We start from the raw sequence: 27,227 nt of genomic DNA, 5'->3' as shown, positions 1-27,227 counted from the left end.
GAAATTAAATTAAAAATTTTTTTTCTGAAGGGCAACTTTTCAATATGCATTAACTTAAAATAGCTGCTTTTTTAACTATGTAATTTGGGAATTTACCCGAATTAACAGATAAATAGGAATTTACCTATTTTTACCTCAAAAAATATTTGCACACAAATATGTGTGTACCAAATCCTCATCACAGTGCTGTTTATTTTAGAAAATATTACACACAATCTAAATGCCAACTATAAAAGATCAGTAAAGGAATATGATAATATATTACTCAACAAAGCACAACAAAATCACTAAGGTAATCGATATACTCTATCAGAGTCATAGTCATATGCTCTGGAGTAAATAAATGTATAGTAGTACAGCAAATATGTAAAAAATATTTATAAGTATAAACAGATACTTATTTACTAATTGAAATCATTCACTAATGTATACAGCACACTATCTCAGGAACTATGTATGAGATTTGTTAAAATTTTAATAAAGAAATGAAGGAAATCAAAAAGGCAAAGTTGGGGCCGGAGCAATAGCACAGCGGGTAGGGCGTTTGCCTTGCACGTGGCCGACCCGGGTTCGATCCCCGGCATCCCATATGGTCCCCCAAGCACCACCAGAAGTAATTCCTGAGTGCAAAGCCAGGAGTAACCCCTAGGTATGACCCCCCCCAAAAAAAAAAACAAAAAGGCAAAGTTATGGAATTTCTCAATCACAAAACCAGACTTTGGTTCATAAAACTGGTGGGAAAATGGCAAGTATTTCAGTTTGCTCAGAGCAAATTACATATAGAAAATATTTACCTTGATAGAGTATTTGGGAGGGTTTCAAATGCCAGATGAACTATTTTAATCATATTTCACAGTTAAACTAAGTCCCTAACAGTTATAGAACAAGGTGCTAAAAATGCATCTTTAGGAAAGCTAATCGAGCTGATATATTGCCTTAGTTAGTACCAAAGATATCAGGGCAGTATTAGAAAAGCTGGGCTACAGAAGATCATTCTGGTTTGATCTAAGGCTGTGATTAGATACCAAAGGATAAAGTTTACAAATAAATAAAGTTTAAAGACAGCACCACAGCATTTTTCCAGTGACTGAATGTTGGGGTATAGTGAGTGAAGGCAGATGCTTATTGTCTTCATGTCCAGGTCACCAGAAACATGAAATGGAGAAAAAGGAAGATGAGTGTGATTATAGAGAATACAATGAGCTGACATTTCAACAGGTTGTATTCCTTAAGCAGAGGATTCTGTTGTTGTTGTGAAGGCCACACCCAGCTGTGTCCTCAGACAGAGGCAATGTTGGGGACAACAGGACAGATGAGGTGGGAGCATGTAATAAACACACTCTCTACTACTTGGGCCTCCATAGCCCTGGCCCTGCCCATTAGACATTTGGAAACACAAGCTTCGGGGCAAAATTAGAGAAGGAAATCTGATAACGCAGAGATTACTTAATATTGTGTGTATAACTCAAGTACCATAGAAATGATTAAATTTTCAAATACTGAAAGATGAGAAGCTTCACCAGTTTCTAGGACATCAAGGTATTTACTTCTGTGGTAAATGAATATCAAAACATTTTCAATCAAAGATAAAGTATCAAGAGTATATTCTGCATAAAGAGGGTACAGAAAAAAGGAAAGAGAAAAGTATAGCAGTAAGCTTTCCAAGCAAATGCTCTCAAATCTTTATTTGGCGTACACTTCTAGGATCAACCAGTATCAAATGACAAAGGAAATTCCCCAATAACCTCCCAAGCATTATGGTCAATGGGCAAACATAACATCAATAATCCAGTAAGACATTAACAATCAATGGGATGCAGCGATTCTTAGCAAATGCATCTAAGTACATATATGCATGCACTTAAATATAAAACAAACTCTATTTCTGGCAACTTGGTCAAAAAATAAATCCTAAAATGTATGAGAAACTAGAGGAATAGGTACCAAGTTTCTTTTTGATGAGATAATAACTATGAATATAACCTAATCTTATTCAGGTGCCTCAAAAGATATAAACTCAGTATGGCAACATAGTTAACTACCAGAAAAGTACAAAACAAAGTATGTGAGAGGCAAATGCAAGGCTATTCAGTCTATTCTTCTGAAGTTTTTTCAAACTGACAATTCAGCAGTTGATGGCAATATATATGATGTAACTTTTAAACTAATTCTTTTTAGTAAATATAAAGGGAAATAAGTACTTTACATATTAGTTAAGACAGCCACACATAAATATAGACTCTCTGCTGCTACCTTAGAAAATTTATATTATTTATTCATCTAGTAACCTCATCTACTAACTTCCTACATAATATGCAGATTCAATATAAGTGAGCGGAAAAATATATAACAACCCACAAATGAGAAAAGAAAAAGCACATAAAAGGTACATAATTTGTTCTTTCCTCTAATCACCCCTGCCTCCTATAACCCAATCATAATTATTACCATAATCAACTAAAATGAAATAAACACCTGCCACAAGAGGTGGCTTCAAGCGGGGCTGGAGCGATAGCACAGCAGGCAGGACGTTTGCCATGCATGTGGTCAAACCGGGTTCCATTCCCAGCATCCCATATGATCCCCTGAGCACCTCCAGGAGTAATTTCTGAGTGCATGAGCCAGGAGTAACGCCTGTGCATCTCCGGGTGTGACTCAAAAAGCAAAAATAAATAAATAAATAAAAGGTGGCTTCAAGCACTTAAAAGCACTGTCCTACTCAGCTTAAATCGCCTTTGAATTAGGGCCAGGGGGACTGCCCCATAGCTGGAAGACTGCTTCATGAGCGGAGGGGAGAAGGCAGATGGAATAGAGAAGGGATCACTAAGAAAATGATGGCTGAAGGAACCAGTTGGGATGGGAGATGCATGCCGAAAGTAGATAATGGGCCAAACATGATGACTTCTCAGTGTCTGTGTTGCAAGCTATAATGCCCAAAAGTAGAGAGAGAGTATGGGGAATACTGTCTGCTACAGAGGCAGGGGGAGGGTAAGAAGGGTGGGAATATACCGGGATATTGGTGGTGGGGAATGTGCACTGGTGGAGGGATGGATGTTTGATCATTGTGAGATTGTAACCCAAACATGAAAGCTTGTAACTATCTCACAGCGATTCAATAAAATTTTAAAAAAATTTTAAAAAATCACCTTTGAATTTATAAAATTCAAAGGCAAATGAAATACCTGTTATTTGTAAGCATTTTCCAGAATTCCAAAAATTCATGCTAACTGCAATTTATGCAATTACATATATTTTTTACACATGTCACACTGCTACATCTAAGGACCATAGCTTCTTCTTTGTAATGGCTATACTCACTTTCAACCTCTTACCTGATCAAAAAGTTCAGTACCATCTGCTCCTGCTGCTTTCATCAGTTCATCTTCTCCACCAGGGTGATACTCCATATATGGACTGACATTATAAACAAACCCTATGGCAAAGCAAGGAGAAACAATATCCTAAAGGAACTTTAAAAATAAGCAAACTAGAAACAAGTATTTAATTACACCTTTACGAATAATTTTATAGAGCAAATCATGATTTTTTTCAAACTATCAAGAATAAAAAGTATCTGAGATATCATCTCCCTTACAAGCTAATCATGGTCTGCCTGTTTTTTGAGTCCTGGCAGATAACCTGAGCTCCTACTTCAGAAGCAAAAGGCAGTAGGACACCATACTAAAAGTGGTGACCAGAGAACCAGAGCTATAACATGCCAGTAAGAAGTTTGTCTTGTATGTGAGTGACCCAGGAACAATCTCTGGAAAACCACATGGTCCTCCAAGCATTACCAGAGTGATCCCTGAGTACAGAACTATACTCTTTACTCTTTACTTCCTTTAGTAGGAAGACCAGAGAACTGTTGGGTGTAGCCCAAAACAAAAACAAACAAAAATCGTGCCCAGAATGTCAGCATTTGCATATGCTTCCGGGAAACCCCATTCTCACAGAGATATATAAAGCAGACAAGATGACCCCTATATACTCAATGAGCCACGTGTCAGGAGAGAACTTAGGAAACCGGAATCTTTTATAACGGGCAGAAAGTATGCCTGTCCTTCTTTCTGGGAGAACATGTTATTTTTATTATACTCATTTAGATTAGTTTTTTCTTCTAAAAGGAGATGCTATCTTGTCTATTGTTGGAGCTACAGGTTATGCAAACAACCCTAAAAAGACTATCTAGTACAAAGACTGTCTCTGCTCACAAGATGTGCAGAAATACAGAAGACCCATAGTGAATGTCCTCTAAGCAGAAGGGAAGAATGGAACACTTGTAGTAACTTTTGTAGAACATATTCATGAATACAATATAGTAATATTTCCACTCTATGACCTGTCTCTGCTCTCAGAGAGAACTGGATGAGGGTAGGGGAGAAGCATTCATGTCTGCTGTCTCAGTAAAGACTGAACAATGGTGACTGAGCCACTGGGGCCTATTTCATGAAAGCAAGCTAATGGCTGTCAGCAGCAACCCTAGGGAAAAGGATTACTGCTTATATCTCAATACTCATTTTATCTTTTAAAAATATTTATTTCACTTGTTCATGTAACTAACTGCACTTCTTAAAAAATAGGAATAGGGACCAACACAGAAAAAAAAAATTTGATGATTAGCCTTTACAAGGAAGTGTATTTTTAATCAGTTTTAAAAATCCTTGGGGCCAGAGTGATAATACAGCGGGAAGGGCACTTGCCTTACATGTTGCCAACCCTGGTTTCAATCCCCAGCATCCCATATAGTCCCCAAGCACAGCCAGGAGTAATTACTGAGTGCAAAGTCAGGAGTAAGCCCTGAGAACCTCAGGATGTGGCACCAAAACAAAACATAATCCTTTACTTAAAAAAAACTAGAGTCTGGAGAGATAGTATAAAGGGTTAGGTATTGCCTTGCACACTGCCAATCCCAAGCAGTACATATGATTCCCCCAAATTCAGCCAGAAGTGATCCCTGAGCACAGAGCAGGAGCCCAGTAGCTCCAAAACTAAAAACTAAAAAATAAAATCAAAACCATATGGTACAGTAATTTAGCTCTAAAGATTTGAGTGCACTGAGCACAACAAATTTCCTTATATAGAGGACTATTCATTATCTGATTACTACCAGGAATTTAAATCTCTATAGTTACTTAAAGTGTTCATCCTATACAATAACACTGGAAGGGAAGAAGAGATTGAACTTTAGACTTAAGAAAAATAGTTTTCCTATCAGTTAATTCCAGATTTCTTTATAAAACTGCCTGAAGACAGGCACAAATGGTAGTAAACATTGTAAGTTTCGGCATCCACGCAAATAAGTCTAGTAAGAACAACAACAACATAATACTGATGGGTTTCCTCATTTCCTTTTGCCATAAACCTCATATCACCAAATTTAGAAGGCAATATCCTATTTAATGTTCCAAAATTTACAAAGTTTTTTTTTAGGACATTCAAAATATCCTGTAAATACAGTAGTTCCTAGCTTCCTCTGCAATCAGGCTTTCACTAGAGTTCTAGAGTTTCACAGGAACATGGAATCTAAAACACAATTTTCTAATGTGCTGAAATGTCATTGCTTCCTTTAGCAACAAACAGAAACACTGAGCAGGTAGCTGATGTTATCTGGGATGAGCATAGAAATCTCTGAAATGCCTCAACTCGATCCTCTGCTATCTCTTACTTTTTTTTGACAGACCAATCACTATTGACCCAAAGACCATTTCTCATCCACTTTCAAATAAACAAAAACGAGGAATGCAAATAAAATCACTTACTATAGTGGGTATACCAAAGGCTCAAGGGAAACAGAACCTAGAACTGGTTTTACAGAACTAAGTGTACCAAGGAGAGAACCAGGGGAGGAGTGTATACAAAAAAAAGCTCTTTAAGATCCAAGGTCCTTAAAAAACATGATGTGTGTGTGTGTGTGTGTGTGTGTGTGTGCCTGCGCGCTTTATGGGTCACACCCGGTGATGCTCAGGGGTTACTTCTGGCTCTGCTCTCAGGAATTACTCCTGGTGGTGCTTGGGGGATCATATGGGATGCCGAAGACCAAACCCGGGTCAGCTGTGTGCAAGGCAAACGCCCTACTCACTATATTATTGCTCTGGCCTGGTCCTTAAAAATTTTGAAAAGAGATCTTAAAACCAAAAAGTCTGAGAATGAGTGTGATATGCAAAAGTGATTATTTCTGCAATAAGATTTAAAATTAACTTTAACTCCAAATTCCCACATTAAATACACCTAGCAATGATAAACAGTAAACTAACTATAAATACTGAAACCCAGAGCAAATACTTGGCACATAGTGATAAGCATTAAATGAATTTTTGTTGATTGTATATAATTTTGCTAACTTTAAAATAAATAAGGGGGAAAATATTGGACTTATAATAGCATCGTAGCATCACTATATTGAAAAAAAAAGGCCATTTTTGCAAATACTGTGCCATCTTGTGTTCAACAGAGACATTGCACACTTTATTCACTATTATTATTTTTGTTTTGGGCCCACATCCAACAGTACTCAGGACTTACTCCTGACTCTCTGCTGGAAAGTCAATTCCTGGAGATGCTAGGAAGACCATACCTAGTAGCTGGAAATGAATCAGCGGTGGCTGTGTGCAAGAAGAACATCTTAACTCCTATACTATCTCTCTGGTTCCAGTATGTAGAATTCTAAAAGGTGTCCATGAGATTCCCACCTCAACCACTATGAAGATATTCTGCAGAGTTACAAGCCACAACAAATAATTTTTGTTTGTTTGTTTTGCTTTTTGGGTTGTATCCAGTGATGCACAAGGGTTACTTCTGGCTCTTCACTCAGGAATTACTCCTGGAGGTGTGTGGGGGACCATATGGGATGCTGGGAATTGAAATCAGGTTGGCTGTGTGCAAGGTAAATGCCCTATCTGCTGTGCTGTCTCTCTAGCCCCAAGACAAATAATTTCTGTACCGAAAACAGTATTTATTAAAAAGAGCACTTAAGAGGACAAAGAAATAGTATAGGAGGTAAGATGCAGTCCCTCTAGTACTATCTCCAGCCCCTATTTTGTTATTTCATTGTATCAATTTTATTTGAGTTGTAACAATTGAGGACAGAGTGTGCCAAAATATAAAACAACTACTGTGGATTTTCATTTTATCTTTCGTACCTTTTTGCTTCATGCATTTCAAAGATTTGTGATCAGTCATAATCTGTCCCACTAAACACTGCAAACTGTATTCTCTCTAGTAATCTTTGCATTTGTCTGGTAGTATTTCTTATCGCGTATGAATATAGAACAACTGTATTACCCTTACTATTTAGTATTATTCTTATTTATTTATTTATTTATTTGCCTTTTGGGACCACACCCAGTGATGTTCAAGGGTTACTCCTTGTTCTGCACTCAGGAATTACTCCTGGTGGTGCATGAGGGTCCATGTGGGATGCCAGGGATCAAAGCCAGGTCAGCCATGTGCAAGGCAAATGCCCTAATCGCTGTCACTCGGGGCCCTTTTACTGACCACTCTTTATCCCCTCTACTATATGTAATTTTATAATAAAACATATGCTTTAAGTAATCCTGCAATTTTTAAAATTAAGAAGGAACAATAGTGCATATGCTGCCTGAGCCCATGTGCTGCTTGTGCCCACGTAGGCCGAGCACATGTGGTACCCAAGCACATGTGTCGCCTACATCTCCCCCCTTGAGATGTGTACTTTCATGCTTTCGTGTCCAGTGCTAGGATGTGTGTAGAACTTCCTCCACCCTTGGAGAAGCCTACATTCTCTCTTGAGCGCGTTACTCTTACTATTCTCTCTCCCACTTATCCCTTCCTCCTGATGTAGGCAGGTAGACAGGGAAAGGCCCTTGACAATGAAACTTTGATTAATAAAGTCTCCGGGAAGGAGAATCCTGAGACTGACCCACCTTGTGTGTACAGAAAACAGACCTGATAAGACCTTCAGCAGACCCTGAGGAGGTTGGACCCCTCCCCATGAAGTTCCTCAATTCTATGGACCTCTCCCTTAATCTGATTAAAATGTCATCTGGCCTAAAGAAGACCCAGCCTCCCTGGTAAGCTCCTTAGCAACGGACTTTTACCTGGGAAGAAGCCCCATGTGGGGGTAGGTTGAAGAGACCCTATAAAAGACACCATGAACAAAGGAAGCGCGTGCATATGCTGCCTGAGCCATGTGCTGCTTGTGCCCACGTGCCCGAGCACATGTGTCGCCCGCATCTCCCCCTGCCCCCCCCCGTGATGTGTACTTTCGTGCTTTTGTGTCCAGTGGTAGGATGTGTGTAGAGCTCTCTCCAACCTCGGAGGAGCCCTCGCTCTTTCTTGAGTGTGTTACTCCTGCTGTTTTATTCTTTTCCACTTATCCCTTCCTCCTTCCCTAAAACCCTCTAAAATAAAACCTGTTACTTAAAAAAAAAAAAAAGGAACAATAATATATTTATCATTTCATAAAGACATCAATGTCCATCTGATATCATTATTCTTCAGCCTGATGGGTTTCCTCTAGAACTTCTTGTAATCTAAGTCTGCTGGTACTAAACCCTCAATTTTTATTGTTCTGAAAAAATGTTTTTTACCTCTTCATCCTTAAATAATTCAGCACCTATAAGTTTATTAAATTCAGAGCTGATTGTGGTGATTTTTTGTTTGTTTGTTAATTTAACACTTAAAGCACTGCAAACATTTAAGAAAACTTCACAAAGCATTGTGGCTATCAGAAATGAAGAGTCCTAGGCGCTACCTAATATTGCAAATGGAAGCACTGTATTGCTGCTCAAAACACCTGGGACTACAAGTTCCACCCCTGCGTCCCATGAGGCATCAGGAATAATGAAAAAGCAGAGGACGGTGGCTTCATCAATAGATGGGAACAGAAGCCCAGAAAAGACCTAAAGGGCATCAGAACTTCCAATGCTTCCAGAAGATGGATTCAGAACAACTATGCTCTTGATCACTGAACTGAGGAAATTCCTGGAAGAGAATTTCAATAAATTTGAAGAAAAAAAATGATGGAAAGAAATTAAAGAATTAAATGAGACAAAACTGAAGGAGCTAAAGAAAAAAGTAGGAGAATTCAGCAGCAGACGAAGTAGAAATTAAACCAGTGACCTTAAGGATAACCACAAAATATCATCATCAACAAAGAGAAGGTAATAGAAAGGAGACTGAAGAAAACTAAATAAAATCTGAAATATTAAAACTGACAACAGGAAGAGGAACAAGCTCCAAATGTGACAGAGATAGGGGAAAAAGGTTGGTGAAAGAGGTGATGATAGCTGAGAACTTCCCCAATCTGAGGGAGACTTGTACCAGGAAGTTTAAAGAATACAAGAAATCCAAACAGAACAAGATTGAGACACATTGTAAATGAGTATTTCTTGAAAAACTTTTAAAATTTTAAAATGCTTGTACTTTTGCTTTATTATGCATACAGTAGAGCATTTTCAAAAGAAATTTTCCATTTTTCAAAAAAAAAACTTGAAATATTTGAAGTGCGATGCATTTAAAACATAACAAGAAATAAGTGAACAGTGTGTACTACCCTTCAAACACAGCAAATGGGTGCCTTTGTTAATAAAAAAAGGAATAAGGTGTGACTATATTACCAATAATGCCACAATTACCTAATTTCACCAACATATGAGGGATTCACAAGAGTTTCCAGACTTCCTAGGACAGAAACTTAGCTTAGAAATGCCTGGACCAAGGACCAAACAAATGCTGCTGGGAAGTTGACCTCCACGCTAGCAGGTCTAGCAAAGACAACTGGGCAGAGTAGGGAGAGTATCTGGTACTGGTAGGTTATATCTGAGTTACTGACCAATCATGAGCACCTGGTAAAAAGCAGCATGGAGTGTATTAATGTTGGATATTAAAACTCCTATAAAATAGCAAAAAAGAGTTTTCACAGAAACCTCATCCAAGCTGTTGGTACTATTCATTGTTGTAGTTCCCTGAGAAACTCTATGAAGCTCAGGAATTGTTCAGTCTGAAACAAGTTATGTCACCACGTGCTAAAAGATTCCATTCCCTTTGCCATCTAAAATTATTTCACTTTGTCTGTTTATAGGTTGACGTGTGTACTCCCAAAATTCACATGCTGAAGAACTATCAGAACATGAGCTTACTTGGATATGGTCATTATAGACATAATTAGATAATACCATTTTGGACTAGGGTAAATCCCTACTTGAACATAAGAACTGGTGTTCTTATAAAGCCAGTAAAATCTGGACACAGACAAATAGGGGAAGAATGCCCTGTGAAGACAGCAGAGATGGTGACAATGCTTTCTCAACAAGCAGCTCCCTGAAACTGGCAGCAAACCATTGGAAGTAGGAGAGACATCAGATTCTTTACAGCCTTCAGAACTGTGAAACAAAAAATTCCTGTTGTTAAGTCACTCGGTTTAGGGTATTTTGCATCTCTAGCAAAGCAAAAGGGTGTCTTACTGGTGTCTTTGAAGAATCATAACAAAAAACTATTGTGACAACTATACAGCTTCTTAAAGTATCCAAACTTCAAAAATGGTAAGGGTTGCTTTCATTCAACACAGTAATGTCTTCTATGTGCCAGATACTAAGAACAGTGTAGGTAGTAAGAGTGATGTAAATACAGTGTAGCTTTCAACAAACCACAATCATCCAATGGTAATTATGATTATTCGAAGAGCAACAAAAGACACTTCCAAATGAGGGCAGTAGACATATTTAACCATGTATGAATGACCCAAGGAAACTGCCACAAAGACCATTATGGCTACCATGTGGTCTCCTTTATCTACCCCATTAACTCTCTGCTCACTCCTCTCCATATACCACTTCTAAACTGGAGTTTCATAATTGCTATAGACTGAAAATCAGGTATGTAACATTTTTGAGAAAAATAAATTAATAAAAGTTAAGTGAAAACTGAAGAGTTCTCATATTTTGTTGTTGGAGTTTTTGTTTGTTCATTTTTTTTCTATTTGGGTCATAATCCTGGAAGTGCTTGAGGGAACCATTTGGGATGCCAGGGATCAAACCCAGGTCAGCAGCATACAAGGAAAGTGCCCTACCCATTGTTTATTATTGCTCTGGTGCTGAGATATTGTTTCTCTTGGTTCCAATTATAAAGGACAAAGGAGAAACATTATTCTGTATAAACAAGGCATTACTGAATGGCACACCACTTATTAGGAGAATTAAATTGTAAATTAAATTAAATTAGGTGTTAAATTGCCTGATAAAAGCTTGTTTTCTTTCAAAGGGAATGCACTATAGGAATATGTTGAAATTTAGCTATGTGTTGAAAATTAACTACAAATACTGTTCAAATTCAGAATCAATTTATTGTCTATTATAAAGCTTATCTTATTATATATCTAACTGTGAATCATATTACCATATAATGGAACCATTAAACTGTATAGCATTAAAACTGGAAAGCTCAGTCATAAGATTATTTGGAACATAACACACAGTACCTACCTCGTATGCATATCCAACAATCATCTTTTGTGTTGTGTTTTTTAAGTTCTTCTTCACTGACTTCAATTAACCTTCCCTTTAATCCTGTTAGATCCTTTCCACTTTTGGTTAATCTAATCCAATCCATAAGACTTCTGCCTTGTTTCAGAGGTACCTATAGAGGAAAAGGGAGGAATTTAGTGGGACCTCTTCCAATTACTTGCCTTCTTGTCCCCCACTCCCTGCTTCTTATCTTCAGGCTCTTCATTATTCTTATTAGCATTTATACAAATCTCCTGACAGCTTTCGAGGTTGTAAAAATCACCTTTGCTGTAGCATATTTATAAATTGAACATTATATAAAATACCTGGTCTATGAGGCAAGGATTGAAAAACCTGTCACATAATGTGAATCCGAATCACATCATAGTACAGCAAAAAGAGTACTGAATCTGAAGTCAAAACATATTTTAGTCCTGGCTCTGCCTCTAAAATGTTACTCACTTATAAACTTGGGCCAAAACTTCATCTCAAAAATGTAGAAAGCAGGGCTAAAGAAACAGTGCAGTAGGTAGCACACTCGCCTTGCATGCAGCTGACACAGGTACAGCATCCCATTTGGTCCCCTGAGTCTGCCAGAGTAATACCCTAAGCACCTCTGGGTATGGCCCCCCACCAAAAAACAAACAAACAAATAAAAAGAGAGACCAAGAGAGATAGCTCAAAGCAAAAGTGGGTTTATTCCTGAGTTAGTGAGTTCGTGGTATTTGTATGAAAGCATCTGAATACAAAACTCAAGATGCTTAAAAAGTTAAAGGTTATTGCACAGTTTAAGAACATGGGTCTGGGTCCCTCCTGTGTATCTCTCATACCGCCTCTCTCCCTGCCAGGTCCAGATGACTTAATCTCTAGTGTTGTGTAACCTAGTTTTGTCCCTACACCATTCCTGATTCCAGTGTATGTGCTCTTGATCCAAAACCTGCCTGACAGAGAGGGAATAGTATAACCTGTCCTCTGTAACCCGTCACGGGGCCTCTCAGGGACTGTAGCCCAGCAGACTCTCAAAGACTGCATGTATCTTGATGTCTTTGTTTTCCTTAGTCTCTGGCCAAGGTTGGACACTTGTGTGAGATCCCTGTCTGTCTGGACATAGGCGCAAGAGGAGTGGGAGAGAGGAGAGAGAGAAGAAAGAGGAGTGAAGGGAGAGAGGAGAGAGGGTGATGAAGAAGGAGTAGAAAAAGAGGGGGAGAGGGAAATGGGAAAGAGAATAGAGAGGAGAGTCTCTTCAGTCTTGCTGGGGGTTTCTGTTAATATCTCCCACCCCCAGCTATCCCATTATCCAGTTTTGATTGCAGAGCATTTCAAGCAGTGAGATTAAAATGACTGATTAACTGAACCTTAGATTATCAGCTTATTTGATGCTCCTCCCGCCCACTCCCATATAAGAGACTGAGAACATGTTTTGCATGCAGGTGGCATTACACGGCCCCCAGCACTACAGAGACCACCCCCCCTAAGCGGGGTCAGGTCTGAGCATCTCACTAAATATGGATCAAGTACTTTTTTCAAAAAACAAAATTAAATACCTGAAAAGGAAAATATAAACAGCTGGTGGAAATTAACAGACATGGTGGTGGTGGTGAAGAGACTGAAGTCTTATGTGGGTCTCAAAATCTGAAATATTACCTGGCCTTTTGTAGAAAAAAAAAAATACCTACCTTGCCTGGAAGATTTTTGTGCATTTTTTGTTTCCTAATTTACAAAATACAATTTTAAGGCTTTTAGATGAAAAGTACTACAAATATTTTCACCAATTTCTACAACCTTATAGAGCATTTTCAAGATCTTTCTATAGGATTTGGCGTCTAACAGGTACAACCAGTTTGCAACATAGTTTTATCTATAGGAATGCAACTTAGTATCTACATGGTATCTAGCTTTGCAACATAGTATCTACAGGAGTAGTATCTAACAGCAAGCACATTCAAGGAAATGTATTGTTACTGGCTGAATGTTCCCCCACAGATTCATACATAACTGGAATCCTAATACTCAAAGCGACAGTAACAGAAATAGGGTTTATAATAGGTGATTAAACCCCTGGGATTAGGATCTTTATAAAAGAGGCCTTAGAGAGAGCTTTCATCCCTTCCACCAAACAAAAACCCATATACCTATGATATTTCTAAATTCCCCAGAGTGGTTTACCAGGTCTTTCATGATATGGTCATAATTTGCTACACTAGATCAATATTTGAAGTTTGTTCCCTCCCTGAAATATTTCTGCTAAGCTGGAACTGATTTCCTGCCTGACATGAAACTGAGGCAAGCAGGCAGAGGGATCCTGGCAATGAGTTCACAAGGAATCAAATAAAGATGTGTTCTGAAAAGGATTTTGGGACTTGGGTTTTTTTATTTATTTATTTTTTTTGCCATGCCCCTGTCTCAGGCTCAAGAGTAAAATAACCCAGTTCAGATTTAAAACCAGCCACTTTAAAATGATTCAGGACCCAAGCTGACACTCAGAACAGTGTCAGGAGACAACACAGCAGGATCAAAGGCTTGGTAAGGCTTAAAAGCAGATAACTTTAAAAGGCTTAAAATCCTTTCTCTTTGACCAGTCCCAGCAAGGAAGTCTCATCTACATAGTCCCTGGGCCTATTTGGAAAAATACTCTGAACCCAACACTGCAATTACAATGGCAAGTTGTGGAACATTCACTTTGGAATCACCCACATCCCTACTTGGGATGTGTATTCGTTTTTTCTGATTTTGTGGGGTTCTCTTTTCTCATATTTCCCCCTGCAATATTTAAGTTCACTATTTAATATACAGTGGAACCTATACATACATATATTTCTCTATATAGTGGAAACTATATATGTGGGACCCAGGGCTGAGATCTCCAAGCCTGCTTGGATCAGGACTGGGCCTCTTCCGCACAGATCCCCCATTTTCCAGTAGCTAGGTGGTCACACCCAGAAACTGCCCCGGCACCATGTAATTCCATCAATGGCCAACATCCAGAGACTATAAGACCAAGCTCCCGGAAGAGAGCGACACAGAATCTCTTGCCCCAGCGCCTGGCTATCTTTACCGGGTCCCCTCGGAGGGAGTCGGTTGAGTTTCCTTCCCCAGCCCTGAGCAGAGCCCTCAAGGCCAAGGACCTCCGGAACCCAGCCACAGCCATGCTCAAGGCCCCTCTCAACATGTTCGGATGAGCCTCATGCATGAAGGAACCGGCAGAGGAACCCAGGTGTGTGGGACCCAGGGCCGAGATCTCCAAGCCTGCTCAGATTGGGATTGGGCCTCTTCCGCCCAGATCCCCCATTTTCCAGTAGCTAGGCAGTTGCACCCAGAAACTGCCCCCGTTGCCGTGTAATCCTACCAATGGCCAACATTCAGAGACTATAAGACAGAGCTCCCGGAAGCAACATCTTACATCCTAGTTCTCCCTCTTGGAGAACCTGGCAAGCTACCAAGAGTTTCCTACATACATGGGAGAGCCTGGCAAGCTCCCCATGTTGTATTCATATGCCAAAACCAGTAACAATGATGGGTCTCATTCCCTGACCCTGAACGAGCTTCCATGCAGCACCATTGAGAAGGATGAGTAAAAAGAGGCTTCTAAAATCTCAGGGCTAGGACAAATGGAGACAGTACTGAGACTGCTCAAGAAAACTAATGATCAATGGGTTGATGATGATTTAATATATATATAGAAGAATTTCCGGAGTGCATATATATATAAATATATGTATATATATATGCACTCCGGAAATTCTTTTTCTGGATCTCGAGATAACAGCAGAGATCTGACTTGTTTTCCAAGTCCTGCTCTTCCCAGATACAACCCAATGACCACAAAACTTCTGCTAGGATCAACCTTCTCCCCTCAACGCCCTCTACCCCTCACCAGTATTATTTTCTCCAGAGGCCTTGACTTCAACCCCTTTGTGGACATTATAATAACATGAGAACAGCCCTAAAGAAATTTAGAACAGAATTAAAAATTAGAAATTAGCTAGTTCCTCAGAGCAGTATTTGTCCTCATCTAGTCCTTCCTCTAATGCCCAAGATAAAATTAGGTTGAAAGCTTAATCACTTTTAGGCCCATCCTTCTGCAACCCACCCTTGCTATATAGCTTTATTCCCTATAAAAATCACTTCCAGGTGTTGGAGCAATAGTACAGTGGGTAAGGCACTTGTCTTGCATTATCTCTGGTACCCTAAATTGTCTTCTGCTTCTGCCAGGGGTGATCTCTGAGAGTGGAGCTAGGAGTAAGCCCTGAGCACAGTTGGGTGTGGCCCCCAAAAAATAAATAAATAAAACTAAAGCTCACTCCTTGTGAACATAAAGACAAATGGAGATGAGTCCAACTATCTTACATGCTTCAGGAAATATGCCAATGGAACTGCTCCACTACTATCTTGTTTCTAAGGTAGCCCTAAGGAGCAGTAACATTTCTAGAACCTTCCTCATTACAGTAACACTGTTTTCATGTCGAGTGGCATTTATAACAGCCTATTTACTAGTCTATACTGTATGTTGGGCTAATTGAAGTCATTGAAGACAGAGATCACAGCTCTATGGAACTTCAAGGGAGATTGTCACTATCATCCTAATCAGGAATACTAAGAAACATCATATCTTTGCATTTAAACTTTCTACTTTAGGTGGATGCTGAGGGCACAACTGATCATTTTAATAGAAAAGAAGTGGCAATACATATTCTAATTCAAAGATTCTCTCCAAAGGCTTATGCTATTCAGCTACATATTTAGCTTGGGAAACAATTCAACTATCAAAGAGGAGACAACATATTTAGATACCATATAAAGCAAAAATTAAATTTTACAGCTGGCGTCAAGCGTCTAAGGCCATGTTTCTTAACCAGTTTCTTTTTCTGTGAAACAGAGATAACAAAGCAGCCCCTTTGTAGAATCACTATAAATATCTCATCAATACCTGCACAGCATCTAGAACAATTAGACCTTATGTGTTTCCACTAAGCACTGAATAAACCTCAGCCACATTATCAGGATATGTGGGCTTACAGACTTCTGAAAAGCTAAAGAAAGCTACAGATGTCAGAACCTAGAATTATGATCAAGACTCAATCTCCAAGTCTATGTGAAGAAAAAACAAGAAGCTTGCTGAACTGGTCTAAAAGGAAACTGTCTAAAATGAAAAGACCTAAGAGCCCTGAATGAAGAAAACACTAGCCCAAGTCGGCAAAATATTCGAAAACAAAACAGAAGTTGTGGTTACAGAACAAGAAATTAACAAATATGCTGCAACGAAAATAAGGAAACCTTATTATATGTTGCGAGTATAAAAATATATTTGCATCCACCTGTTGCTAATAGTAACCAGTCTAACAAACTTCCAGAGTGTGTTTGTTACCTTAGCTTCAAGATCGGCAGGTAAACAGGGGGAAAGCCAGTGATAAAAGCCAGCAGGTGTCAGAGGATGAAAATACTTCTTATTACTTAGAAATGCGTTCTTCAACCTAACCCGAAGTTTGCAGCCTTTTGTCCCATTTCCCATCCTTCCCCAAGGCCCGCCACACTTGGAGGGATGGTTCCATCCAAGATCATGGTGGCCGCGGGGCCAACTTTTCCTACAGATCAGTGAAGAAGCCTTTCTGGTCCCCAAGTGCTTCTTCACTGGGTGAAGCACAGAAGGCGGGAAGGCACTATCCTGACTTAGAATCGGGCACTGGCCTGGCCCAGCACGTCCGACTCCGCTGGGAGAGTCCTGGGCAAAGGCAAAGAGCCCGGGATAAGGGATGGGGAAGATACAGGACCAGCAGGTGGGCGGGAGGGAGACGCGGCAGTCCACGGAGCTGGGAGATGCGCGACCAGGGAGAGATCGCCGGCAAGGACAGGGGAGCGCGAGGGCTGCGGAGGCTCCGGACAGCTGGTCCGAGAGGGGCAGGAGAGAACACGCTCGCCAGGGTCCCGGGATCCCCCCGCCTCCGGCCCGCTTACCTTGCTCCGTCCCGCGGAGGGGGCTCGCTGCTGCGAACTGGGGGCCGGGAAGGACTGCGAAGGGACGTTCAGCATTCTGGACCCTGGGCCCGGACCCTGCCGGGGTCCACCGCCTAGCACGAGCGCTGGCGGACTGGACCCACCGCAGGCAGCAGCGGCCACTCCGGCACCCAGGCCGGGCAGAGGCCAAGCCCCCGGCCCACTTCCGGGGTCAGCCGGGGTCAGGCGCGCCGTGACGCAGCACGTTGGGACGTCGAGGACGCGGAGGGCGGAGCCAATGGGAGGAGCCGCGCGCCGGCCGGGGCGGGACTAGAAAGCGCGCGGCTTCCGCGCTCCCTGCTCGCCTAGCTTCAGCACTGCAGGAGTGACAGCTCTTGGGTGAGCTGGAAAAGGTGAAGCTGTCCCTCCGCCTCGGTGCTGACCGAAACTGCTAGTAAACGCTTTGCAGAATCCTGTTAACTTACAAGTATCTGTCCATCAAACACTATGATGCTACTATTGAAATGCGGAGCTGCTGCCAAGACATGCTGATTTTTCCGAAACTACTTTAAGAGGACGAGGCTATCCTGCAAAGAGCCTCTACAGAACTAAGGTACCAAATGCAGTCACTCCTGTGGGCTAAAAAGAGAAAACTTCATCCTAAGAAATCTTAGTGGGATGAGTGATACAGTACAGCGGGTAAGGCGGCTGTCTTGCACTTTACCTACCCGGGTTTGATCCCTGACACCACATACTGTCCCCCGAGCAACTTCAAGAGTGATTTCTGAATGTACAACCAGGAGTAAGCGTTGAGTAATGCTGGATGTGGCCACAAAATCAAACCAAAGCAAAACAAACCAAAAAATCGTTATGGAATTGTCTTCTACTCCTGCAGTGACAGTTAAGTTCTTTCTCCTCGTCTAATTTCCCATTTCCTTTCTCCTCATTCTAATTTCCCTGAAAGTCAAAATGAAAACGCCCCCAATTGTAGTGTTGAACAGCTATGTTTAAGAGTTAGACTTTGAGAAAATGTTTCTTAGAAGGAAACCAAAAACGAGTCAGGTTGGTATAGAAGACACTCTTCATTAAATAACTCAGCAATCTAGGGCCAGAGCGATGGTACAGCGAGTTAGACATGTGCCTTGCCCGTGGCTGACCCAGGTTCCCTTCATCCCATGTGATCCTGGAGCACATCAGGAGTAATTCCTGAGTGTAGAGTCACTGTCTTGAGCGCCTTGAGCACCACCAGGTGTGGCGCAAAATCAAAACAAAAAAGAAACTCAGCAATCTTATGTACATTACTTTAAATATCTCGTTTCCTCCATCTATATAATGAGTTTAAGTTTTATTTAATAGGAATTAAATTACATGTCTTTTAATTACTGACTCTAATTAAAAGTTCGAATTCAATGGCAGGTGCTCTTTAACTTTTTGAGAGATCAATGTTAGTTTTCATAATTGCATATTTTTGAGAAAAATGCTCATACTGTGCCAATCATCAATCCCTCATTCTTGAGATTCACATGGGTAACCTGGTAGGGTTTTTGTATGCTCCTTGAAGGAGACACACATCCTAAGAGTGGAATCCAGTGGTACAGAATTTAAACAAATAATATCTAAATTTCACCCCCACCCACACTCCTTCCATTACTAACTTTCCCCAACTACAAATGTGGCTTAAATTTGGCTCTATACTTTAAAATTCCATAGTATATTCATAATTAGAAGGAAATGTGTGTTCAAACTTTTCAAGTAAAAAGTACTTCATGCACTGTAGCACTGTCCTCCCATTGTTCATCAATTTGCTCGAGCAGGCACCAGTAACGTCTCCATTTGTGAGATTTCTTGTTATTGTCTTTGGCATATTGAATACACCACAGGTAGCTTGCCCGGATCTGCTGTGCGGGCAGGATACTCCAAGTAGCTTGCCAGGCTCTCTGAATGGGACAGAGGAATCGAATCTGGGTCATCTGCATGTGAGGCAAATGCCCTACCCACTGTGCTACAGCTCCAGTACAAAAAGTACTTCATAACTAGAAAAAAAATTTTTGATGTCACTGATCAAGTACAAGGTCTCATACATGCCAATCAGGTGCTCTATGGTAGCTATTGCCCCTGTCCCCTAGGTAATCATTTCTAAAAAACACTTCTACTTTTAAGAAACAAAACTATTTACAGTTGAAATGACATATTAAGCTGTTTTATATGATAATATGTATGGACACACAGGTAAGTTTGAAGCTGAGTGATACATGCATAGAGATTTTAATTTTCCTTTTTGAGGGTAGGATCACACCTAGCTGTGTTTGGGGCTTATTCATGGCTCTGCACTCAGGAATTACACCTGGGACCATATGAAATGCCAAAGATCAATCCAGGTCAGCATGCACAAACAAGTGCCCTATCCTTAGTATTATCTCTCCAGCCCCTCAAATAAAAAATAAAAAGGGATTAAAAAGATTTATAGCACAGTGGGTAGAGCCTTTGCCTTGCACGCAGCCAACCCGGATTCAATTCTTCTGCCCCTCTCTGAGAGCCCAGCAAGCTACCAAGAGTATCTCGCCCACATGGCAGAGCCTGGCAATCTCCCCGCGGTGTATTCAATATGCCAAAAACAACAGCAACAAGTCTCACAATGGTGACGTTACTGGTGCCCACTCAAGCAAATCGATGAGCAACGGGATGACAGTGACAGTGACAGTGACTTTGGTTGTGGGGCTACAGTGGGATGTGCTTAGTGCACAAGTGACTGTTGATGCATGAGTGACTGCTGGAGGTGTTCAAGAAACCATCATGTGCTGGGATCAAACCCGGGTAAGTCACACGCAAGGCAACTGTCTTAACTCCTGAGCTCTCTCTGATTTTTCTTTTGAAAAAGCAATCTGAGAGTTCTATGTTTCATTACGGATATCAGCACTTTCACTTTCCCATTTCCCCCCCAGTAACCGAAGGGAAGAACAAAACAAACAGTCTGGTTTTACGAAGATTAATAACACAGAGAAATCAGTAAATGTCTTAAATTTAAGATTTGGCTAAAGTAGGTAGATTGGCAAATGCCTTAGTAACTCCCACTGAGACAAAAATGGAAAAATACTATCAAATACTGTTTTTTAATGGTTCCCTTTTTTTGGACACAATTTAAATCATGCCATTTAAACACTGTGTTTTAAGGGAGGGACAGACATAGGACTGCACTCATTTGTGGAGTATAGAATAGCATCACATGAGGCTGACACATAAGGACAGTAGATACAAGGGCCAGGAGGATTGCCCCATAGCTGGAAGACTGTTTCATGAGCAGAGAGGGGAAGGCAGATGGAATAGAAAAGGGATCACTAAGAAAATGATGGCTGGAAATGACATCTGCACTCATATGTTCATCGCAGCATTATTTACAATAGCCATAATCTGGAAAAAACCCGAGTGCCCTAGAACAGATGACTGATTGAAGAAACTTTGGTACATCTATACAATGGAATACTATGCAGCTGTTAGAAAAAATGAGGTCATGACGTTTGCATATAAGTGGATCAGCATGGAAAGTATCATGCTAAGTGAAATGAGTCAGAAAGAGAGAGACAGACATAGAAAGATTGCACTCATCTGTGGAATATAGAATAACAGTGTAGGAGACTAACACCCAAGAATAGTAGAAATAAGTACCAGGAGGTTGACTCCATGGCTTGGAAGCTGGCCTCACATTCTGGGAAAAGGGCAGCTCAGATAGAGAAGGGAACACCAAGTAAAATGTGGTTGGAGGCCACGCAGGAGAAGGGTGAAGTGTGCTGAATGTAGACTAGAGACTGAATACAATGGCCACTCAACACCTTTATTGCAAATCCCAATACCTAATTAGAGAGAGAGAACAAAAGGGAAGACCCTGCCACAGTGTGGGGGGGAGGATTGGGGGAGGGGGGAGGGATGCTGGGTTTATTGGTGGTGGAGAATGGGCACTCGTGAAGGGATGGGTTCTCAAACTTTGTATGAGGGAAACATGAGCACAAAAATGTATAAATCTGTAACTGTACCCTCACTGTGACTCACTAATAAATAAATTTAAAAAAAAAAGAAAATGATGGCTGGAGAAATCAGTCGGGATGGGAGATGCATACCGAAAGTAGATAATGGACCAAACATGATGACCTCTCAGTGTTTTTGTTTCGAGCATAATGCCCAAAAGTAGAGAGAGAGTATGGGGAATACTGTCTGCCGTGGAGGCAGGGGGAGAATGGGAAAGGGGGGACATACCGGGGATATTGGTGGTGCAGAATGTGCACTGGTGGAGGGATGGGTGTTTGATCATTGTGAGATTGTAACCCAAACATGAAAGCTTGTAATCATCTCACAGTGATTCAATAAAATTTTAAAAAAAGACACTGTGTTTTAATCTGGAATTCTCTCAGTGTAGAGTCATCAAGAGTGAGCATTCACATTATTTTTTTTCTATTACATTTAGCACAGCAGAGAACTGTTTAAGTGAAAATTACTTGACTCATCATTCATTCACGGTTCCTAAAATTTAATATCCCTAAAGATTATTTCTATTTTCAAGGAGTTAAGGTATTTTTCAACTGACATATATCTGCTGGCAAATATGTAACAATTCAGAAACTGCTTAATATCAGATATACTTTATTATCTAAAAAGGAAATGAGTAAGAAATGCCAATGTTAGAAGCACTAAAATTAAGTATTTTCATACACTAAAACTAAATATATAAATTAAAGATACAGTTATAATTTGATCAAAACTAGAGACCAAAACAAAAAGATCAAAACTATATTTTATAAACCCTAAGTGGTGAAAATATAGCCAAAATATTTGTAAATGGTGACTATAAATTATATCATTGAGTTATAGTGTATGGATAAAGAAGTTCAAACTACTGTAGCAATTATAAAATATTTTATTTTATTAATAAATTATGTACAAATAAGTTATTTAAAGTATTATGATACATTTATACACTAAATTTAAGTCTTACAAGCTTTGAATGTCATAAACAGTAACTAATCAGATTCATTCTCACAGATCAGCTCCTCAATTTCATCTTCACTATCAGAATCTTCATAAAAAGAAATTGTGGCTTGAATTGGAAAGTTTTTCAGTAGAGTTTCTGCTTCTTGATATAAGTAATCATAACATTTTGATTTTGGCCAAAATAGTCTGAAAGAAGCATACAACACAATTTATTTTACTTCCTTGGGTCAAAAATCCTTATACTCATGGAATGTTCAAATTTCAAGAGCATGATATATTTAACAATTGGTTTATCCATTTGAATAAATATAGCCTTTCAAGAGAATGAAAATTATATATCAGCTTTCATGAAGTATTCTTGACAAAGTATAAATAATTGGTTTTATTTCTTTATTCAAACTAAAGGATAAAGCAAAAAAAATTCTTTAAAAAACCCCACTAAATTCTTCATGAGGATAATTTAACATATAGCTTGTCTGTGTGCTCCCAATTTGAGGTATAGAATGACCACCTTTAATTCCAACTTAATTTCATCTCTCTCCCCTTTCCCAGTCCATGTAACTTTAGGAACACCACATTGAAATTATGAGAATGATACTGACTTTCTACAATAATTCTGTACAATAGCACAATTATCCCCAAATTAAAATTTTCTAACAAATATGTATCTAGTCTTTCATTTTTTATCTACAGTAAAGAAAAAATGAGATTTAGGGTTGAATCCCTGACTATGATGTAGTCACTTTTCTATAAATAGCACCCAATGTAAAAAATATATAATAATTTAGAGTATATAAATAATTCTAACAAAGCAAAGGTTATATGTTCAATACACTATACATTTAAAATATGTGCTTTTTCTTGTTTTTTTAATTTATTTTGTTTTAATTTATTTTGAATCACTACACTTACAAATTTTCATGTTTAATGTAGTTTATAAATGTTTCTAGCAAAATTAGTAAAAAGAAATGTTTGTGATTTGAGGCTAGATAAGTAGCCATCAATATTTCAGTTAATTAATATATATTGTAATGATCTGTTGTGCCAGGAATATTTGATAATTCAATGATGAAGAAATCATGTTTTCTGGCCTCAAGAAGCTGATAGCTAAATGAAAAGAACTGAAGCACGCAGTATTACAGGTTAGAAAATAAAAATAAACAAAATAAATTTAAGAGTGGGAAATATAGTGCTGAAACAGCAGTACAGCAAGTAGAATGCTTGCCTTACACGGCGGCGATTCAGGTTCAATCCTCTGGGTATCCTATATAGTCCCCCAAGCACTGCTTTGAATTCATTCCCAAGTGCAGAGCCAGGAGTAACCCCTGAGCACCACCACGTGTGACCCAAAACCCCAAAACAATAACAATAACAACAAAAATGTAGTAGAAATAAAACTACTACAGTAGCCCAGAGAAAAAGAGAAAAATCGCTAATATACAAACAACTCATTTTTTATGTCCCATTGGAACTGCCAAAACTCAAAGACTGTTGTTTATTGTCATTATTATTGTCTCATTTGACCCAAAATTTTAATTGGTCATTCCCGCCCCCCCCCCCCCCAGAACTCCACACTTTCCTGTTCTGAGTGTTTCTTGTCAAGTGTTTCAACATTCTCTCTCTCCTCTCTCTCTCTTTCTCTGACCAACTGCCATAATTTCCCCAACTATTCACTTACCCAAAGCTGTATTTTCTACTGGGATCTTCCTGCTGAGCCCGTGACCTATGCAGCTGTTTGGACACCTCCGAATCCCATTAAGAATGAAAAAAGAAAACTAGATGGCTGTATTGCCATCAGATCTGTTTCAAGTCCTCATTTCTTTTCCATAGTATAGCATTCACTTTTTTCAGTCACAAACTTGGGGCCACTGTCTTGTCCTCTTCATATTCAATACATGATAAGCCTAGTGTATTGTCAGTAAACTTATTCCCCACTTGCAACCGCCTCTACTTTCAATGTCTTGGCGGGCCTCCTTAACATTCTTGCCTGTACCACAAAAATAATTTCTAATTTTACTTTCACGTTCAAACCAAGCCTGTATATCTCTTCAGTGATTTTCCTGAAACACACATCTGCTTACACCACTTGGCTAGTTAAAATTCTTTAACCTTCCCTCTACCCTCCCTACATCCTGTATAAAATAAAGTCCATGGGTGTCAATGCCAAATACTGGATGAGCACAAAATTCTACCTAAAACATCCTGCATCTCTTTTGTGCCATTTCTCTCTCCCCTTCTCTGTGCTACCATCCATCCTAACTAATCTCAATACTCATCACCCCATCCCAGGAAACCCAGGATAAACTCTGGATGTCCCCCTGGCAGATTTAGATGCCTCATAGTTCTGTAGTACTTATAAACTGAGGAATGTAAACCTCATCACATACTTGTCGCAGGGCCCTCATTGTTTTCCCTGTCCCTTATGAGTCAAAACGTGAGAGAAAATTAATGACAGCTACATACTATTTAAACATACATGCATATACCTTACAAACATCATTTGGCTTTTCACCTAACGGCTTCCGAAGCAAACAAACTGTAGAATTAACCTTGCACGTGAATAAAAAGTTACAAGGAGCTTAAAGAAAGGCTTTCCTCCCGTGGCTTACAACAGAAAACGCGATCCTCACACACTGTATCAAATCTCTTCTGATCTCTAAGTCCTCTTTCCGCTTCTCATTAAATATTATTTTTCTCTAATCTGCAAAGCTTCATTTGCCGCACCGCACGACTTCTTCCTAACGGGTTACAAGGGAATAAGCCACAGTGCCTCGAGTGAAATCAATTTCACTCGGTCCCTTTAGCATTTTAAATAGAGTTTCTATTTTTAAAACTGCCTCGTGAGCATCATTCTACTACACATCTGCAGTTCCTCATCATGGTACATTCTTGAACGAGAGTTCACACGTTCTGGGATAGGGAGGATAAAATAACCTTGAACATGGATTTTTTTTTTCTCTCCTCCCAAGAGAACAACTGCAGCGTTCGCTCCGGAACTGGGCTGTGGGGTGGGGGTCAGAGGGCCTAGGGGTGACTCTCACTCACCTGACGGGGTGTCTGTACTGCGAAAGCTTTCCGGAGGCTCCGCTGCTCCCGGGGCCGCCGGGCATCTGCGGGAAAGGAGAGTGGTCGGGGTTAGCACTCACGTTCGTGCAGAAACTGCACACGCGCTGCTCGGAACAGTCCCGGGGGTTCTTTCTCCGCAACCTCCCGGGGAGAAGGTGGGGGGGGGGGTCCGCGGCGTCCGCCCCCACGTTCCCGGGTGCACACGCCGCACCCACGGCGGGCGCGATCTCCCGGGCGCTCGTCGGCTTCTCGGTCCGGCCCCAGCTCAGCGTCCCCGAGAGGTGCCACTCGCGGGACGCCCCGCACTCACTTCCGGTGGGACGAGGGGCTGAGCGCGTCCTCGGGGGTCCCCGGGGCTGTCCAGCCAGGGCCTCCAGAAGCCCGCCGACCTGCTGGGGAGGGGGAGAAGCAGGGGACGGTCAGACGAGCGCGGCCCGGGGGCGCGTCCGGGACGCAGGAAGCAGGGGCGGAGCGCGGGGAGCTGGGAGGGAGGCGCCGTACCCCGAGCGTGCGGCGGGCAGCAGGGGGCGACAGCGCGCGGCCGCCCGGCGCTCCGGCCGCGGCGCGGTGTCCATGGCACGGCCGCTCCGGCTGCTCACTCACTCGGGCCCCGCCTGGCCGCGCCGCCCCGCCGCCCCGGGCGCCCCTATTATACCGGCCCGCGCCCCTCCCCACTCCCGGCCCCGCCGCATAAACAAAACGGCTGCGCGTGAAGGCGCCGCGGGGCCGGCGAGAGCGCGTGCAGCCCCCAAATGGCCCGGGGAGGGAATTCGTGCCGCAAGTGTTGAGGCTTCTGCGACACATGGCTTGCCGGGTGGGGAGGCGGGGGGACAGCTTTTGCCTGGAGCAGCCCGATTTCCCAAGGAAGAGGCGAGGAGGTGAGGAAATCGAAGGGGTCCTGCATGTTTTGTGTATTTCTGGGCGAGCCAAGTGGCTTTGTTAATTGCTGGCCAAACAAAACAAGACCCCCAGCCACTGCACACTACCCTGAATGAATCTCACGACTTGTTTGGTCTTTGGCAAAGATCCCGTATTCTCAAAGCTGAGATGCTGGTGGAACAGAATGACCTTGTTTGGGGAAAATTAAACATGGATTAACAACATGGATTATTGAGGGATTTTTTTTTTTTAAATATACGAGTTACCCTTTTAGCTTTCCTTTTTTTTGGTTCTGCAGCCACACCTGGCAGTGGTCAGGGCTCAATGCCCTAGAAATATTGTTGGGCTAACACTAGTAACAAGAAATAAAGGGTTATGTTGTAGGATGGTTGCTTTAATGCCTGGTGCATAGTAAACTTGCAACAAATTTTAAGCTATTGAAAAAAAATTAGCCTTTATTATCAGCTAAAAGGGCTTACCCTTACACAAGCATTTCTCACAAGTATTTTTGGTGTCTGTAAAGTGCCAAGTACTGTGCTGTCCAGAAATAATTCTTAATTACTCCTAGCCTCTGGAATATTACAGTCAGTGACCATCACAAAGCTTTTTATTTTTATTTATTTATTTATTTATTTTTGCTTTTTGGGTCACACCTGGCGATACACAGGGGTTACTCCTGGCTCTGCACTCAGGAATTACTCCTGGCGGTGCTCAGGGGACCATATGGGATGCTGGGATTTGAACCCGGGTCGGCCGCGTGCAAGGCAAACGCCCTACCCGCCACAAAGCTTTTTAAAGTGCCATTTTCAATAACAAAAACATGTTTTAAACAGGTAAATGGAACAGGGAGGGGCATTAATAAGTCTACTGGGAGCTAGCAGGAAAACCTTG

The 27,227-nt window shown here is 41.0% G+C and overlaps 2 protein-coding genes across 5 annotated transcripts in view; both read right to left on the bottom strand.

Annotated features, from left to right (window-relative positions):
- The window catches only part of LOC101538361 (cytochrome b5 reductase 4), a 73,301-nt gene extending 47,359 nt beyond the window's left edge, over window positions 1–25,942 (bottom strand). Inside the window, exons 1-4 of one of the 3 annotated variants that reach the window (XM_055136415.1) lie at window positions 25,768–25,942; window positions 25,437–25,501; window positions 11,460–11,613; window positions 3,333–3,433 (exon numbers count right to left, since the gene is read on the bottom strand). In XM_055136415.1, the coding sequence (XP_054992390.1) occupies window positions 3,333–3,433; window positions 11,460–11,586 (228 nt within the window). In that variant the 5' untranslated portion in view covers window positions 11,587–11,613; window positions 25,437–25,501; window positions 25,768–25,942. Of the gene's footprint in view, window positions 1–3,332; window positions 3,434–11,459; window positions 11,614–17,432; window positions 17,636–25,436; window positions 25,575–25,767 lie in introns of those variants that run through there. The other 2 variants (XM_055136416.1, XM_055136414.1) reach the window with 2 other exon arrangements.
- Window positions 22,306–26,119, bottom strand: RIPPLY2 (ripply transcriptional repressor 2). Of its 2 annotated transcripts, none has more exons than XM_055136417.1 (4): window positions 25,959–26,119; window positions 25,768–25,849; window positions 25,437–25,501; window positions 22,306–22,577 (listed from the first exon to the last, which is right to left on the bottom strand). In XM_055136417.1, the coding sequence occupies exons 1-4, from the start codon at window positions 26,030–26,032 to the stop codon at window positions 22,421–22,423; spliced, it is 378 nt and encodes a 125-aa protein (XP_054992392.1). In that variant the 5' UTR covers window positions 26,033–26,119; the 3' UTR covers window positions 22,306–22,420. The 2 variants fall into 2 exon arrangements, with proteins under 2 accessions (XP_054992392.1, XP_054992393.1); XM_055136418.1 differs by having other exon boundaries at window positions 25,768–25,846.
- Window positions 26,120–27,227: the final 1,108 nt, after the last annotated feature.

Source organism: Sorex araneus, chromosome 4 (assembly GCF_027595985.1).
Source record: "Sorex araneus isolate mSorAra2 chromosome 4, mSorAra2.pri, whole genome shotgun sequence".
Classification (NCBI taxonomy): Eukaryota; Metazoa; Chordata; class Mammalia; order Eulipotyphla; family Soricidae; genus Sorex; species Sorex araneus.
The sequence above is the reverse complement of the archived record's forward strand: the minus strand, read 5'-3'. Positions and strand labels throughout refer to the sequence as shown.